Here is a 19748-nt window from a genome sequence, read left to right on the forward strand (position 1 = left end):
GAAAAAGGTATTGTGGTGTTGTGCGACAGCAGTGGCTGCCGGCTGAACGCTGTCGCATAACATCGCCACAAATCCTCCGATGGCGTGCTGTGTTGTTTGACAATCAGAGAGCGGTCTCGCTGAGTTTTGTTTCGATTTCTAAAGTCAGAGAGTGACACACATGTGAAGAGAGCAGAGAGAGAAGCAGAGGATGATCAATACATCTTCCTCAATGTTACCGAGGAGGCAAAAGACAAAATACTGACGGTCAAACAGAAGAGGGACACACTTAGAATATCATGGAAAAGTTCAGTTCCTGTAGTTCAAGTCAAATAGCCCCAGCCAAGTATTGAGTGCATATAGATAGTTAGACATACTTTTCAGGATGTCAAAATTTCCAAATTAAAAATGCTTTTTTTTAATTGGTCTTCTGTAATATTCAGATTTTTTGAGAATTTTAGGTGTTCATTAAATGTCAGTTATAACCATGACAATGAAATAAAAAATAAATAAATACAGACATGAAATGTTTCATTCTGTGTGTAATGGATCTATATGATGTATTAGTTTCATTTTTTGACTTGAATTACTGACATAAACAAACTTTTCTGTGATATTCTCCTTTATTGAGACAAACCTGTAGTAGAAAATAAAAGTTTTCCTCGAAAGCTCTTTCCTCCACATCTAAGTAAACCTACATGACAAACATGACACCTGAATGATGCAACACTGAAGGTTTCGATGTAAATGCTGTAAACAGATGCCGTGAAATGACAAAAACCTGGTGGATCACTTGTTACCATGACGGCTCAGGTTCAAGTCCAGGTCTGTGGCCCTTTGCTGCGTGTCGTCCCCTCCCTCGCTCTCACTGCCCTTCCTGTCTCTCTCCCTGTCACCGGCTCCATTGCTATCCAGTAACTAGAAGCATCTCAGTGAGACACACTGTTGCACCGGGCGACATGTTTCTTCTATTAACATGAGGGCCTTCAGTTTCTTTTGGCTCAGTTCCACATATACACATATACACAGACATACACACACACACTGTCCTGTCCTGCTGCTGTAAATACTCACAAGGCCGTAACACCGCATAGACCGCACAGTATAAATCCTGTTTCTGAACGTAGCTCCTAACAAATGCACTATTTGTTCCTTTTTATGAAAACAAGTCTCCAGATGTTTCAGGACATAATTCTGCCTTTTCCGAAGAATAAACCTACATATTCGTGAGATGGATTTTCGTTGACTTCCCGGTACAGAAACGTGCTGTAAATTGTGGCCTACTTTACTCCTATTTAAATTCAAGGTTCTGCTGCTTCTGTTTGGGATTACTGCCAGTCATCCTGTCCTTACTCACCTTCAGGAAGGGCGACTCCTCCAGCATGCTAAGGAACTCGGGGAAATAATTCCCGACCTCCTCGTCCACAGCTCCCACCAGGCTGATCTGTCTCATCGCCCCGGCTCTGTATGTCCCGTGACTGTACGTTTTCCTCACCTGCGGCAGAACAGAAGGACAAAAAAAGAAACACATATTAGACGGTGATATTGTAATGTTACTCTAACACTACAGAGAGCAGAGGAGGCTGATTTCTGTGTTCAGTCAGACAGCAGCTGCAGAGTTTAGCTCCTGACAGATAAATATATAATACTGTGGATTTCCTCAGAGAAGGAGGTGACAAGTGCAGGTGGATAAAAAAAAACACTGCAGCAAACTTTTCATATTACATCTCAGTGTCTAGCTGAGAGCAAGCAAACACTATTACATAATGAGATTTCAAATCAGTTTTACATAGCAAACTCTATATCATCATTACATTATTATAAAACTAAAGGACTGCAGTCCCCACAAACATTCACAGCATCACATTTTCCCTGTCTCTGAGAAACATGTACCCATCTCTAACAAGGGTAAAGAAGTGTAAACTGAATCATCAAGATATTAATTTATGGATATCATGTCATGGAGTTGCAGGGTTATTATGGAGTGTAAATGTTGCTACCGCATCATGTCCTGGTTTAGTAGCCCCTCTCTGGCCTTGACCTCCTCTTGGACATCTTAATCATGATTAAAACATGCTGGATATTTCCGTCAGGGATCTTCCAGGGCAGCGTTCCCATTCCCAATCTTGTTGACACGTGACACCTTAGAATGAAGATACAGCTGCTTGCAGCTCTTCTTCATTTGGTTGAATTTGTGAACGAGTTGTAAACAATATCTGAATTAGTTTTTGAGATAAATGATTTAATAATTACATGAAGAAAAGAAAAAATGGTGCTAAACCTGAAGCCAAACAGAGTTGCCATATGAAAGAATAATTCTTTATAATCTATTCTTCCATTCGTTTCATGATGTGTTTCTGGTGCTTAAAAGTATAGAAAACATCAGGAAATAGAATGCATCAGTACAATATGTGTATTAATATGGTTAGACTGCAGTTTGATGGAGGGAACACAAAGTGAGACTTTGTCCAACAAAAGAGAGAAGAACTTGTTAATCATCACTGGATGTTAAAACAGACAGTGTATGTGAGAGTGTTGGCAGTTTCTGCTCCACCGGTGTGACTCAACAGACTGTTAGCTGCTCTTCACTTGGCTGACAGAGCATTGCATGTGTGTGTGTGTGTGTGTGTGTGTGTGTGTGTGTGTGTGTGTGTGTGTGTGTGTGTGTGTGTGTGTGTGTGTGTGTCTGTCTAACCCATCTCCCATACCCTTGGCCATAAACAGTGTCTTTGTGTGTCTGTGCATGTGTGTGTGCAGTACGTGCAGCATGTGGCCTGCATGCTGTACTCTTGGCGGATCAGGATGTGTGTGTGTGTGTGTGTGTGTGTGTGTGTATGCGCGTGTGTGTGCTGGCCAGATCCTTGGCTGCACGCCTCCAGTGAGTCACCACTTGACAACAAGGCAGAGATAAAAAGAGAGAGAGAGAGATGGACCAGAGGGAGGAGAGAGAGCGAGGATAAACAGGGCAGAAAGAAAGAGACAGATGGAGAGAAGCGAGGAGAAAGGAAAGAGATGGAGAGAAAGTTTAGGAAGACAAGCTGTAGAGGAGAAGAAACTTCTGTCGAGGAGACAGAAGAGAGAAAGAGATAAAAAATGGAGGCAAAGATGGAAATAACTCAAGGGGTGTAAGGAGGTGAAAACCGAGATAACACAGTGAAAATGGGGAGGGAGGAGGACAGGAAAATGGGTGAGGCAGAGGGGACAGTTGAGCAGGAGACATCAGATAGGAATAAATAAAAGGAAGAGATGTGAAAGAGACAGGAAAAAGGGGAAGAGGGGAGAGAGAGAGCGTGTGACAAGGAGGGAGGAAGAGCGATGAGGATGGGAGGAGGAGGGAAGTTAAGGGGGAGTGATGAAAACGGGAACAATGGCTTGGAAAAAGACGGAGGAGAGGACAGGCTTGGCAGCTCCCAGGTGTGTCCTTGAGCAAGGCACTAAATCCCCAAACAGCTGCTAAGAGGCCAGTCATGCAAGACACAGCAGCTCTCAGGTGTGTGTGTGTGAGAGAGTGTGTGTGTATGTTGCAGCTCTTCCCTGGGGTGTTGCTGTTAATAGGGAAATGTTCTCAGTGCAGCAGTGTGGTTATTTATACATGCTGCTGGGTAATGAATAGAGATTGGCCATAAAAACAGGATTATAGGGGTCAACGACAGTGAAACTGTCTTTAAAGTTGAGATCAAAATAACAACTCATCACCACAGGCCGGATTAAGTGACACGGCTAATTATAGGTCCTCATGGTCAAACTTTGATCACTGCCATGTTTTCAAATCAAATGTAGTTGGATTTCAACATCTGAGCCCGAGCATGAGAAAATGACCTTTTTAGTTCAGAGCTGGGTTACAGCTAAAAACAGCTTCATAACTCATTTACCTATTGATCATTTTTTATTCAGTTTTAAGTCTATAAAATTAGAAAATCCTAATGCCTGTTGCATTAAAGGGATAGTTCAACACTTTGGCATGAGTTTGATGAGGGAAACCAAGAAATTCCATGTGCAGCTTGCGGCTCTTCTCCGCCGTTCTAAAAATAGCTTGCACTGACAATTAAAGGTAACAAACCTACTGCTATGACTATAACGATTATGGCAATGGGCCAATTTGCCAAAATGTTGAACCATCCCTTTAAGAGAACTATTCAATCTAGAATGATCTAAAATAAAATAAAGCTGAAAATGGACTCTGCAGATGTTGCAGGTTAAAAATCCATCACTCAGTCGACTACATAATAATGTGACTGTGTGTATTGTGTGTTTGTGTATTTCCTTTATGAATGACAAATTAACTAAATGAATGAGTTCATCATGCGTGAGCAGGCCAGGCCTCACAGCTGTGTGTGGGCTCCTTCACATTATTTTCACCGCACCAGTGCCTCGACTGTCATCAGTGTAACATCCTCCCTAAGATGATGATGACTAGACGCTTGAAATACTCACACTCGCATATAAACACAACTTTAAATAGTCTCACTGAGTCAATGACCTAGATACTGGGAGGGAAATGTGTTTGCGTGGATTTAAACGCCTTGGTGCTTACGAGTATTTCTGCATTTCCACAGTTTTTGCAGTGTGCATCTGTGGGGGTACACAACGCACTCATCTTTCTGCATACTTATTGTGCTTCTGACTGTTTTCTCTACGCGCGTGCATGTGTGTGTGTTTACACATGCATAATTTAACTGCAGAATAACCCCCACGTTGTTCGCAACGAGAACAGTCTCTCGCTATCACAGGAAGAGTATTAGGAGACGCTACCTGTGTCTGAAATATACAGATAAATTTAACAGTCAGTGATTCATAAACACGCACGCTCGCTTGCACAGAGTTCGTCTATAATAAGTGAAGGCAAACAGAAAGAAAACAGGAAATGTGACAGACTTCCTCTGAGCGGCACTCTTCAAGACGCTCCGGTCCTTCTTCACCTCCGTGTACGTGCACGTAAACACACACACACACACACAGTGAGACGACAAACCAGCCCAATCATATTCAGTTGTTTCTTTCACAAAACATAAGAGAGCGAATGAACGCTGCCAAAAAAAAAAGTCAGACAATAAAATTTCTGCACACAAAGGAATAAAAAAAGTAAAACTGTGTGACTACTTTGTCTCAAATTTACTGCAGCTCATTTGGTATTCCAGGTCCACAAATTCACAAAGATTAAAAAGCCGGCGTTATTATATATAATTATCATAACTGTCATCTCTCCCCCTGCTGTCACTTCCTTTGGCTAAAAGCAGTGTATTTTTTAACAGATCATCTCCCTGCCTCTCTACTTTCCATTTGCAGATTATCTATTTTTCTCTTGTCTGTCAGCATCTCCGTCTCCTCCTCTGCGTCTCTTCCCTGATAATACTGGCGGGTCCCTGGTGGGAAGTCTATTAGATCAAGCTCTTCTCTTTCCTGCTCTCTTTTCCGTGTCTCCTTCAGCCTTTTGTTAATTCTGTAACAAGTTTTCTCCCTCTCTCTCTTCATCCTGTCTGCTGCTTATCTTTCACGTTCTCTCGCTGAGTGAGTTTATGTGAGGACACGATCTCGCTATTCTCTCTGTGTGTGACCCCTTCCTGACCTCTGCATGCCTGTCTGCCTCTTCCTCCCTGCGCCATCGCCATGTGTGTCTCTCTTTCTGACTTATTATGCCCATTCAGTCTCTGGAGTGCTAAGTCTATTAGTCTATTACTGTTCCTGCGTCACAACAAAGCTTCTGGCTGCTGACTGGTGCCTCGAACACAATCGCGCACACACACTCTTCTTACATAATCTCTCCCTTGGCTCACCCACAAAGAGAAGCGTGTGAATGCACAAACACATTCTGAACTAAAAGTAACGCGGCGGTTCCTTGTTTGTTCCTTGATAAACTGCGCCGACACCGGAGCCGTGTCACCGCTTCACTGCGGTTCTACAGCTGAAATGTGAGACTGATGCTATGCCAAAGTCAAACCTCCCTCTTTTTTTTCTTGTAAACGTGGGTACGGATGCAGCATCTTTGCCCCCGAGCAGGAGGCCAAGTGAAAAGGATGCTGCCTCGGGGGTTAGAGAGCATCAAAGTGGAGGAGGCTGCAGCTGGAATCAGATGAGATGAAGTCAACTAATAACAGACAAATAACGATCTGATCTAAAAACTCTGACGCAGGACGCACCGCATCAACTGACATGAAGCAAAAGTTATTTTTGTCAAAACGAGAGCACGGAAAAGTGAAATCAGATTTTGTGGCAACACAGGGTTTTCTATAGTTTTGCTTCATCTCTAGAGTAACCCAACATACCACGCTTAATAAAATCAGCAAGCACCTATTTCTTCATTTTCAGCCTCTGCTTTTAGGGAACTTATCCAAACCAAACTATTTATTATTAAATTGTAATTCCTTTTTGTATACTCCAGCTTTAATGAGTTACAGTGAAACATGATAACTTCAACTGTCTCAGTATCTAAAACCCACAGGTTGTATTACCCTGTCCTGTTGGCCATCCAGTGGAAATGGATAAACTAAATCAATATTCTGAGCAAAGAAACTAAATTTACATGTGATTAAAATGAAGTTGATAAAAACTGTATTAATTAACTGATTGGTGCTGAAATATCCACTACTTTATTAACTTCTGTTCCAAAAAAAAGTTAGGAAGAAATAAGACACAGAAGTCTCCATAATATAAAACATTCACAAACGCATCCAGTAAATAATTTGCAGACCATTTTTTGTTTTTTCCAGTCATGCCCCCAGCTGGCCGTCAGCCACTCTACATGTGTGGTATTGTTGTAAATGCTCTTACAAGGCTACGAGTGAGCACCCAAGTACAATGTGAGCACAGTCGCACGCAACAAGCTGCAGTCTGTTCTTTGGCTTAGTATTAATCTTCTGCTGCTGTGACTACATCATTACACTTTGGGCAGCATCGTACACCCAGCGCAGTGAGGGGGCAAAGCCAACCCGAGTGTCTGTGCTCCTTTCAGACCATGTTGTTTAAATAGCAAATAGACTTTTACTTATTTGTGCACTGGAGGGCGTGTTGGGGTGGCAACATGAGGTTTGGTCAGCAGCACGCGGCTATTTTGAGGCTCTGGAGAGTGATTGCGCGACCGACCGCCAAAACCTGGTCTGGCAGTATGTTCCTGTCATTTGCAGCTAATCTGCTCAAAAACAACACTATATAACCAACTGAAACTGAATCCAAGAAGTACAATTTAACTCCATTGTGACAGCAATAATGCACACCTGACTTTTAAAGGAAATGGGAGAAGCACTGTGATTGGTTTATTGCTCGTGAGCCCCTGAAACATTCCCATGAATAATTAAGAGGTTCAGTAAAACCCTTCTGAACCGTGCACCTGGCACAGTGACTGGTTTTTATGTCGTTTACATAAAAACCAGTACATCTGTCCCTCCGTCTCCCCATGTCCTGTTCCTCTCCGACTGTCCTGTCAATTAAAGGCATTTAAAAAGAAAAAAAAGACACAGGCAGTCGGGCACACCCTATATGAACGTATACCACGTGCTCCAGATCGTTAATGAAGAGCCCTCAGTGTCTAAACAGGAAAGGCCAAATTACCTCGCTGTCCAAGCACATCACACATCGTCTGTCCAACTGTACTTGCCCTGAGACAATGGAGCTCTGTAATCTCCAATAATCCTCACCAGAGGTGAAATACCCTCAGTCAGGAGCTGAATACAAAATACTCAAAAACATACACTGCCACACACACTGTAAGTTAACACAAAAAACAAAAAAAAATTGCCAACAGCTGTATATTTCCTTCTTTTCTCTTTCATTTCTACACGTACACACACACATGAAAGCAGCAGAGCCAACATCCAGAGCAGAAACATAAAACGTGCATGATAAACCATTAATCTGTGTGTGTTTGTGTGTTCACCTGTGCCTGCGTATAAATATATCACAGTGCATGCTCACATCTGTGTGTGTGTGTGTGTGTGTGCGTAGACTGTATGTCTGCTTCCCAAGGTCACTGCTGAAAGCTAGGAGGGAGGGAAAAAATTAACAAGACCAGTGGACAATGACGTTAGCCCTGCAAGGAACACTACTCTTAAAGGGACAGCTTAGGACACACACACACACACACACACACACACACACACACACACACACACACACACACACACACACACACACACACACACACACACACACACACACACACACACACACACACACACACACACACACACACAGGAAAACTCCACTTAAGACAACGGACGATTTAGATGTTTAATTCATTCATTTAATTTATTCCGGATCACGCAGAGATCAGGGATGTGTTTGTGGAGGCAAAACTGGCCCAAAACAGACAGAAACACACAGAACAACATTATGAATATTTCATAGCAAGTAAAAAAAAAAAATAGCCAGAAGGATGGAGATAGAGAGCATAAACTGTGCTCTCGCCCCCTGTAGTACCACACACGCACACATACACGCACATGGTCACAGTGTGGTAGCCGGTGTTGCCTGCCCTGCACTCGCATGGAAAAAGAGCAGCCAGTATCTCCCATACGGAGCCACTCAGGAGGTTTGAGGCAACAAAAGGCTTTTCATTAGTGAATACAGACATGGGACAAGTCTAAATGAAGAGGTCTGGCTGTGTCACTGTGAAACACAAGAGAGACAATCCAGGAAAAGACACCACCGGCATTCACACACACACACGCAGTTCTTGTTTTTCCAGTTGTCCTCAAAAGGCCGTGTAGTGTGCTGAGACACACACATCCCACTACAGCTGCTGCTGCTATACTTGTGCTTTTTGAAAGGAGAAGACGAAGAAGAAAAACAGCTTTTGTGTAGGTTCTGACTCTCTAACCTGACTGGCTGTGAACCTGCCACCTGCCTGACAGCACTCATCTCTTACTCCACACACTTCCCATCTTCCTTTCTCATCTTCTTACTTACTGTACTGTCATCTTTTTTTGTTTCCTACTCCACGGCTTTTTCTTGCTCTCTCTGTCTTTCCCTGTCGATCTCCTCCCATGCTCTCACTTCAGGTGTTGTAGCCATTTGGTTTGCTTAAAACATCATTCTTGCGGCACATACATAATTTATGGTTTTTTATATATGTTGACTTGGAAATGTATTTAAGAGTAAGTTTTATGTAGAAACAATTGAGCTACATTTTATAATTTCTTACACCATTGCAGCATCACATTTTGATTTGGTCACACGTCAAACAATGTCGGCCATGTGGAGGCTGTGGTCAGAAAAAAGTTTTTGACTATTGTTTAAGTTACTCATTTTGTTAAGTTGAAGGTATTTTCATTATTTTTGGAATGTATCATTTATATTGAAGTAGGTTTTGTCATCGTTTTTGGGAATTAAATCTTTTTTTAAGAAGTACAAAGTCGCCTTTTTTGTCTTGGAGGTGCGTTCAAATGCCTCAGGCTGCTCATCAGGTGTTCTTTCTTGAGACTGAAGTGAGGCAAGTGACCCTACCTCTGGTTTTAAAAAGTTGTAAATTAGTCTGAGTGATCCGATGTCTGTACTGTAGAAAATGCCAAAAGCTGCTTAACGCAGGACAGATGGAGGCAGATGCTTCCAGCAGATGGTTAAAGTCACAACAATACAACTTTTTATCCACACACAGCAGCAGTCATTGGGTTTTTTTTTCCCTTCAATCAATCTTTTTCTTTCCCCTAGCATCCCTTCATCATCTCCTGTGACTTGTACTCCATCTACATCGTTTCTTCCCGGCATCCACCCACCTCTTCATTCATCTCCTGAGTTTCCTATTCTCTCCTTTCCCCCCCCTTCCTTTCTTAAATCTGTTCCATCAGCTGTCCTGCATTAATCTTTCTTTTCAAGAACAAAAAAAAGTGCTGGTTACTGAGGCAGAAGATGTGAAGTCACTGTACTCATCTGTTTTTTTCTTGAACTGACCCAGTGTTCAAGCCCATTGATAAACCTGAGACTCTTTCTGTTCAATTTGTGTTTGGACAAAAACACAATATTTATACGTAGGTGCGCCGTTCCTATGTTGAATTTGTGAAAATCACCAAAGCATATGAGAGTGCCAAAGTTTCAATCTCAAGCCAAACTCCATTCACCGACAATAATGGCACTAATTGTCCCTGTGCAACAAGAGCCAGCAATGTGACGCACCTAAAACAGAAACTAAGGTGTCTGTGTGTGTGTTCAGCCATCTCTGCATACGCAACACAAAATAACATGATCTATTTTGGTGAGAAGAGCCGTTCTTGGTGGGCCTCCACTTCCTTCCGAGTCTGTGTGTGTGTGTCTGTACAATGTGTGAGAGTGACATTTATAAACAGCAGAAAATGCTGCGTGGACAACTGCAATGATTTCATACCATCAGCCTTTCCTGTTAGTGCCCTCCATCATCACATGACCTCAAATCACACATACTGCTTCATGAGAACAAACAAATAGACTATACAGCCCACACACACATGCTCCCCTTTGATTGTGACTGTGTGTTAGTTACCTGAGAGTAGAAATTAGCCATAGTGGTAGTTTCTATGTCCTTCTTTCCCAGTATTTCCATTTTGACGGGAGCTGATGGGAACTTGGTCGAGAAGTAGTCCAGAAAATCAGGCAGGTAGCTGGCCTCTCCGTGGACGATCCCCATGACATAATGAGCTGCCTGGAAAACATGGAAAACACAGTACATTTAGATCATGTTGACGGTTTAAACATTAGAAAGCAAATCACACCCGCCTGAAATTACTACAATACAACTGGTTGATGAGAACGTATATCACTCCAGAAAGAAACAGATACATAGTGCTACACCTGATATTTATGTTAAATGTGAGGAGGAAAAAGGAACATTCTGGCAAAAAGTAAAACAATGTATTCATGCTTTACAGATTCAAATACCCTTAGACCCACAGTTGTTGATATTAGGTTTATATCCAGATAATTTGAAGATTCAAAAGAATCAACGAATATTTGTAGACTTAAGTGTGTTAATGGCAAAGAGAGTAATAGCCCTCTCATGGAAAAACAGCAGAAGACCAAGTGTAAGCAAGTGGTTGTCTGATCTATCTACAACTCTCACCTTAGAGAAAATTACATACACAATAAAACATCAACAAGATAACTGTCATCAGATCTGGGACCCCATAATAAGCACAGATTTGTCACGGGCGATGAAGAGCAAGGGGGCGTGTAAACAGTGGCACTTTGCAGAAATATGTTCCTTCTCTTTTTTCCTATACAAAATGGACTAACTCACTAACCTGATCCCCAACCAAGAACTGGAATCATTTGGAGGGTGTGTGGGGTGTGGGGGGTTGACATGTTTGTTCAATGCATGTAAATGTATTTCTATGTATTTCTTTGTTATGGCTCCCCATATGCAGAGGCTACAGTCCTCACTGCTGTCGGCCCGGTTCAAATCCCACATCGGGTGGCCCTTTGCTGCATGTCACTCCCCCTGTCTCTGCTTCCCCATTTCCAGTCCCAAGCCCAAAAATATACTACTATATCTACTAAAGAAAGAAAGAAAGAAAGAAAGAAAGAAAGAAAGAAAGAAAGAAAGAAAGTACCTGGGATGAGTCCTCGCTGAACGACAGGGTGACAAACTCCTGGGCGAACCTCTGTCTCTGTCCCATGGTGAGAGCGGAGAGCTGCGAGGTGTAGGCGTGGGCCACCAGAGCTCCTCCGTTGGGCTGCTGCTCGATGTGGATGTACGGGCCGAACTCCAGACCCGCCAAGCCGGGATAGGCGGACCGCGGCGCCGGTTTGACCGCCGCGGGGAGCGGGGAGGACGGCGTGGAGTTGGGAGCTTCGTGATGATGCGAGGAGTTAAAGAGGGACTTTGAGGCGGCGAGGGGAGGAGAGGAAGGCTGGAGATGTGAGGCTTTGCTGTTGGGCGACGGGTGAACCGGGAGCGGGGACTTGAACGGCGACAGGGCGGAGTTGTGTGTGGGGTCGGCGGCCGAGGAGGAAGAAGAAGAGGAAGAAGAGGTGGTGGATGGAGCTGGAGACGGAGACGGAGAAGGAGAGGGGAGGAGGAGCAGGCCGGCACAGATGGTTTGGCAGGAGCGGTGGTACATCTTCACTCGTTTGTGCTTCTCCCCCTCTTTGTGTTTCTTCTTCTTTTTCTTCTTCACTTTTTTGATTTGCAGCTCCTCCGCGTTGACCTTGGCTTTCTCTTTTTCATCTGGACAGCGGGACAGAGAGAGAGAGAGAGAGAGAGAGAGAGAGAGAGAGAGAGAGAGGGAAGCACATGATGACTTAGAGGGAACAAACTTATTACAGAAGAGGGAAACACACACATTAGGGAAAACTTAATATGGAGAAGCCCTAAAGGAGAGAGGGAGTCATTGTTATTCTTGAGAGATTTATAGAAATCTCTCCTCTGCTTTCTGGTATGTGAAGATCGACAACACACTAACACCTCCTCTGCTGTAAGAAGGTACTTTACACTGAAAAAATGAAAAACATCCAGAAAATAAGAGGGAAAACTGGCAAAACTACAAATGAGGTGCTGATTGTGCTCTTGAGTCTGCTAAAAGAAACAATGTACAATAAAATACCATCATTTCGACTGGATTGTTGTGCTATTTATTTTCACTGCTTTGTAATCACCATAACAAACTGTTCAGTGATGAATTCCCCTATTTAAAGAACAATAGGTAGAACAATAAGTCCTAACTATTTTAAGCAAGTGTGACAGATGAGTCATAGCTTTTCCCAGATGATGAGCATCTCCTGAGGTGTGTGTGTGCACGTGAAATAAATTGAGGAGCCCTGAAATGGCATCCCTTGAGAAAAGCAGATATGACGGAGCTGGGAAACAAGCTTTCAAGTGGCTTATCTGCACAGAGAGATAACACTTTACATGGGAGTGAGTCCATCTCTTAAACGCCCCCGGGGGCAGGACAATGTGGAACATGCAAATGTTATGTATGTATGTATGCATCCTGCTACTGTACGTATGTTTGTCTGTGAGAGTGTGTGCAGCGTGTCCGAGCTGCTCGTGTCCATTTACAAACGTGTTGGTGGTTCATGGTTGCCCAGTGGTTGTGTAAACAAGATATATTTACCGTACGTGTGTGTGCGCGTGTGTGTGTGTGTTTGTGTGCAGGCGTAAGTGCGTTACTTTGATAGAGGCGCTGCTGCTGCTGCTGCCTCAGCATAATTCCAACATCAGCCATTATCTCACTCACGCACGCATACACACACATAAGGTAAGGTAAGGTACTTTATTAGTCACATATACAGCTAGTACAGTGAAATTCTTTCTCTGCATTTAACCCATCCCTGAGGAGCAGTGGGCAGCCGCGGTGCAGCGCCCGGGGACCAACTCCAGATTATGAGCCAGTGCCTTTGGTCAGGGGCACTGACTGGAGGATTAACCTAGCCGACATGTTTTTTTTTTTTAGTGGTGGGGGAAACCGGAGCACCCGGAGGAAACCCACGCAGACACGGGGAGAACATGCAAACTCCACACAGAAAGGCCCTGGGCGGCCTGGGATTCGAACCCAGGACCTTCTTGCTGTGAGGCAACAGTGCTAACCACTGTGCCACATAAACACACACACCTTCGGTCTAGTTTGTACCCCACACACGTTCAAAGCAACATGAGACAGGACGGAGACAGGATGAAAAACAGCAGAGAGAGAGAGAGAGGGAGAGAGAGAGAGCAATAAAGAGAGCAACAGAGAGAGAGAGAGAGAGAAGGTATTTGCAGTACAATGGCCAGGCTACTAATCCAAAAGCTCTTTAACCCACAAGTCAACCCTCCCCCAATTCTCTCAACTCATACACATATGCACGCGCACTGTCCACACACACACACACACACACACACACACACACACACACACACACACACACACACACACACACACACACACACACACACACACACACACACACACACACACACACACACACACACACACACACACACACACACACACACACACACACACACACACACACACACACACACACACACACACACACACACACACACACACACACACACACACACACACACATTCCCAAAACCTCAACCTTCATCAACCCACACAAGAAGAAGAAGAAGCACAAAAATGGGTAAAGTATGTGATGTGTGATGAATGTGTTGGATATTACGGCGGCGATGTGGAATGTGGAAACAGATTGGAAGTAATGGAGAGCAATCTAACATTTGCAAAAATATAGATAGTGGAAATGAATCTTGTTTCCTGTGGCAATAAAAAAAATGATTATAAAGTTCTTTTCTTCAAATTACAATAATAACGAGGTGCTGCAGATGTAATATTCAATGAAACAAAAACACATTATTAATATACAGAATGATTTAGACAAAGTTTTATCAAGCAACTAGTTGGTATTCTATCTAGTGGATGGAAAACATTTTACAGCTTGTTTTGCCTGCAGCTACTTCACAATAAAAGCTTTTTTTTCCACTGAGAGATGTTCACCAATACGCAGCACACAGTCAGTGAGAACATGTTCATTGTATTTGAATATAGTTTTACGTATTTTATGCGTTTTATGGTTTTGGCGGTCATGATCAGTTTAAGGTCAGATAAGGACCCAGTCAAAGAAGCACTCAGAGGCTCGGCGGTAGTAAAGAAGCCTTAGTGACAGAATGGCTGTTTGCTGCTTATTGATTTCCTATACATGTTTCCTCTGGCCTCCCTCCCTCCTTCTCTCCCTCCTTCTCTCCCTCCTTCCTTCTCTCCCTCCCTGTCGCCCTGTTGAATTGTAAACTTAACGCTCTCCCACTGATTAAATTTCTAGCTCTCCCTCCATCTCTGTGTCACTCTGAACATTTGCAAACTTAACACTCTGTGATTAAATGACTCACTCACTACTCTCTGGTCTCCCAACTCCCATTCAATATCCCACTGTGTATCCAAGTGTGTCTCTATTATCGTAAACACACATGATAGATTGAATACTCTGGCTTTTCCCGTGGGATGACTGCAGACTTGACACACACACTTGACTCTTTTTTACTCAATCTCTCCCATGTCCAGCCTTTTTTCCTATAACGCTATGTTCACTCTGAAAGTAGGAAGACTGAAATAGTTGCTAAATGATCCATCTGTAATTTTGTATGTGGCCAAAGCCTTAGTAAGACTCTGAAATGTCACAGTGTGGTCATGACATACCAGCAGCAGGGACGCTGGCCCGGTCTGACTGCAGCTTTACAACACAATCACATCAATCAGAGTAAACATGGCGTTCATGCGTATATGTCAGCGTGTGGTGTGTCTGACTGAAAAGGTCAAGTTTTTAAGAGTTTAAGGAGCTGCGGCTCAGATTACACACATACACAGAGAAAGAGAGAGAGAGAGACATAGAGATTACGTCACAGCGCTCTGCAAATAATTCACTCCTGTCAAAAGGTCAGCAATGAAACTTTGCCGCCACATTTGTTAAGTGTGCACAGCAGAGGACAGACTAGTGCATTCAGTAGAACTACACAAAGGCCGATGGAGAGTTTGACTAATGCCAGTTTATGTTTTGCAACATTAGACATTTTTGGCTCTTTTATGTCGTAATCTAATGTTATAACATTTTTGGTGTATTCTAGTTTTGTGTTTTTTATGTTAGAAATTGTGAGTCTAGTAGTATCTTTTTTTTATCCTTCAAATAAAATGACTTTCTTCTTACAAATAGCTACTGATCAACATGCAGGAAAACACAAACATGCTGCACTAGAGAAGCATGTACAAAGAGATTGAGGATGGTTAAAGCTGCAAGTAATTATTATTTTCATTACCTATTAACATTGTGGTTCCTGTTTTGATTAATTAATCACTGGGTGAGAAAAATGTCAAGTCCATTACAATATACCTGAGCCACAAGTAAAGTCTACAGTTAGTTTTGTCCAAATAACAAAAGTCATTTAAAAAAAAATCTGTTTACTTCATTTCAGTCTTCCCTATCATCTAACATTAAGATGCTTGTCCTTGTCTTAACACAATTATTTTGGTTTTGTCTTGCTAACCTGAGAGCGTACAAGTGTTTGGCAGAGAGCCAGATAAATACAAGAGGAGAAACAGAAAGTGAGAGAAAAAGAAAAAAAGAGGGGGATTAATGACAAAGTGTGAGAGTGGCACTCCAGGTTCCAGGCGTCGTTGCCTTGGCTTGTCCTGCAGCTTCTCCTGTTTCAATCCTAGCTACCAGATGCACAGGCAGCGCCACACACACACACACACACACACACAGAAGCACACACAGTGTCACAAGGTCAGACTACATAAACCCTTAGCCAAATTTCTCTGTGTGGGGAGCGGCATAGTTCAAAGGTCAACCTAATTCCAGGGATCTAGTTCTCAAAGAAAGAAAATAAAACAGTTACAACCCCTGTCAGACTTTACTGAGCTCTCTCCCACACACACACACACACACACACACACACACACACACACACACACACACACACACACAGACACACACACAGACATGGGTCTATATTGGGCCTTTTATGGCTACCGCACAGTATTAGCATTTTTTCCAACACCCACTGGGATGTAGTCTTGTATGCTGCTTGTACGTTACAAACATAATGATGATTTACTGTACAGCGCCCTGTGAAAGTAGGCCATGTTTGGTTACCTTAGCAGCAGGTCTCCACTGTGTCTCTACTGAGCTAAAACTCATGCTGAGGTCCAACATGGTGCTCGTACCGTACGACAGTCAGTCTGCCGTTCTAACTGGCCTGGATCCAGGAAATGTCTCCAGCGATGGTCTGTACTAAAAGCTGCTTTGCCCCACTTTCATTCTCCAGTACATTTGAATTCTTTAACATTATCATCATTGTGGTGTTTTCTATTGTTTTTATAACTGTGCCTACCAGAGACAGAGAGAGGGAAAGGATGAGAGATGGAGAGACAGATGTAACAAGTAGCCTGTGGGGTGAGTAGCTCAGCCCGCTGAGCCACCACTTCACGTCGACGCGTTCGATTTCCTCCTCACTCTCACACCAACAGACCGCCCAAACACTCATGAGTCAACATGTCAACTTCTGTCTGCTGCTAAAATAGGCCATGAAAAAGCATGCAATATAGTCGACTGTTAAGAAATAAAATAATAATAGATACATCACATCATAAAACATCTTTCATTACATAATTTCTATGCATAAAAACTGACCTAATTTATAAACGTTACTGGTTGTATTACATTTTTTTGAAATCATGCAAAACATGCACATTATATAATTCTACACAAGTCTAACCCTAACTCTTTAATTTGGGGAAATGACACAAATCTACCACTGGTGCAGTTAAGGGACCGTTGATGCACAGGAAATAAAGCAACATTTCTGATTCACCCGTACAAACATATCTCAATTCAAGAAAATGCTAAAAGAAATAACAATCAGAACTTATGACACAAGTAATGAATAACTCAAAGTGTCAGATTGAAAATGTGTTATCTGTTTGTTTTGTTTATTTCAATGTAAGACTGTTGCTCAGGGACTGAAAGGTTATTTCAGTCCACTTCTGTACTGAGTGGGGGTCAGGCAGTATAAGATGATGTATCTTCTTCCTGTTCCTTCCCAAACATGGAACAGGAAAGTATTGTGTATTGGTATGTTTATTTAGTAATTACATAAAGAAAGAAAATTCTCAACACAAGACGCACACAGTGGAAACGATCCCCACAGCCCCATATCTATACAGCCACTTGTTGTCACATGACTGAAATTCCATACAGACAGACTGTGGGTCATGTGCCACCAACTACTGTCTGTGCAGTTGCAGCACTTGTCAACTACAACGTCCACAACATGTAAGCAGCTCCATCGGCCACAAGATGTGACTGAGAGCTTAAGAAACACACAAAGCAAGGAGACTTAAGAGTTGAGCCGCTGTTTCCAACATTCAAACGCAGATTTGATCTTTTTATCAAGCAAAAATGCAAAACATTTGCTGGCTCCAGCTTTACACATGTGCTTTTCCATTTTTATATGATTGTGAATTAAGAGCTTTCTGGTTCTGAACAAAGATCTTATCCTCTAGTCTAGATATCACTGTATGGTAGACTTTAGGACATTTTTAATTGCATGTCTGCACAAGTCACTTGGTATGCACGTGTGTGTGCGTCCACCGACCTTTAATTGGCTGCTTGACTTCTCCGTTCTCCCTCTTGATCTCGTTCATCACTTTGTGCTTCTTCTTCTCCTTCTCCCTCTCTCTGTCTTTGACCTTCTTCTTCTTCTCCCGCTCCTCTCTGTCTCTCTCCTTCGCCTTGTCCTTGTTGGAGTTCTCTGTGGAAGCAGCAGAGAAAAAGGAAAGTTTCAGCAGACAGCAGACAGCAGACAGCGGGTGAGCGCTCAGATTTACTCACTTCACTTCGATTTACTCGCGCACACTCTTAACTGAACTCTTGCCAAGTTCCTCACCTTGGCCGTCACCCTTAACTTCCCCCCCCCCTTTTTATCGTGTCGGTCTTCCTCCTACCTACAGAGTGTTTTGGCTTTTCCCCCTCTCCCTGGCTGCAACAAATTCATCTCTCTCCCTCGCCGCAACCTCTCGTCTTATCTCGCATGTTTCTTCAGCAGTGTAATGACCTTCCAATTTCCTTTTAAGACTGCAGCAGCCGCTCTGCAACTTTTCCCCCTCGTAACCCTACAGCCACATCTCATCTAGATACACCTCATGCTTCAACCCGCAAACTCATCCCTCTTCCTCTTCTGCCTCCACCGCCGTCAATACGCTGCTCTGCTTTTAAAAGGCCTTACAAAAAAAAAAATCTTCCCCCGCTTTTTCGACTTATTTTATTTCCTCTTCCAGCGCTTTCTCCCCTCCGTCTGACAGAATCATTTGAGTGTTGAGGGAATATTACAGATCGAGGAACTGGAGTGCGCTCTAATGCAACACTCATTGCAAATTGCTGTGGATAAGAGCATCGGTTTAAAATGTAAATATCATACTATCGCATATACACCTCTTCAGTTTCTGGAGTGCCTTCTGAAAGTCGAGGCACGTCTCAAGTGTGCCCACATTAACAAACACATCTTTTTTTTTTGCTTTCTGTAAACTAACATCTCCCATCTCCAGCTGAGCTCAGAGAAACATCACCTTCCTTAAAATAACTTTCAATTTATCAAACCTTTTTATTCTTTGTGTCCTTTGAATCGTTATTTCCTTTCATATTCCCATAAAGAAATTAAAGAGAGATAAAAAAAAAAGCCTTTATTTTTTCCACATTAGTTCTTTTTGCCTTTTCTTTCTTTTCCTTTTCCAAAGAACTTTTTTTCTTTGAACTCGGTCAGATCCATCGTTAAAAGGAAGCTGTGTTTTCAGACTGTTCACTCTCCTGTGGATGTGAGGAGTGGGAAAGTGAACACAGTGGGGTTGGACTCACTGTTTGCAGGATCAAAGGAGAAAATGCTTTGAAAGTAAAAAGGCTTAAAGGAGCAGTGGAAGAATTAGAGTTACATCGATACACTCCCTCCAATAATATTTAAATAAATACCATGACATTTTGAATTCAAGTGGATTGTTTTCGTTGCTATTTAACATGCATTCCCCCCTCATACCCTGAAGAAGGAAATGCCCGAGACATTAACAAACCATTTTAAGAACTATGTCAAATAAAAAGCTGTAAAATTACCAGACACTGTAAGATGCCTGGTGGGGAAGAAAAAAAAAAAATACCTGTTTCAAAACATCAATTTAGCTCCACAGGAAACTGCCGACAAAAGAGCACTCACTCAGATCTAGTGCCAGATTTATAAAAAGATGTCAGACCATGTCAGAGCAGCAACATTCATAAAGTTAAAAATTTTGCGGCAATGGGAGATAAATTATCCCAGGTGGCTG

At 42.7% G+C, this 19748-nt stretch overlaps 1 protein-coding gene across 1 annotated transcript in view; it reads right to left on the minus strand.

Moving 5' to 3' along the window:
• The window catches only part of LOC146962655 (uncharacterized), a 40868-nt gene that overhangs the window by 13373 nt on the left and 7747 nt on the right, over window positions 1–19748 (minus strand). The window contains exons 2-5 of the mRNA XM_085768703.1: window positions 18035–18190; window positions 11493–12109; window positions 10427–10585; window positions 1337–1474 (exon numbers count right to left, since the gene is read on the minus strand). Coding sequence (XP_085624829.1) covers window positions 1337–1474; window positions 10427–10585; window positions 11493–12109; window positions 18035–18190 — 1070 coding nt within the window. The remainder of the gene's footprint in view (window positions 1–1336; window positions 1475–10426; window positions 10586–11492; window positions 12110–18034; window positions 18191–19748) is intronic.

The sequence above is a fragment of the Trachurus japonicus genome, chromosome 23 (assembly GCF_045865225.1).
Source record: "Trachurus japonicus isolate A0001 chromosome 23, Traja_1.0".
Lineage (NCBI taxonomy): Eukaryota > Metazoa > Chordata > Actinopteri > Carangiformes > Carangidae > Trachurus > Trachurus japonicus.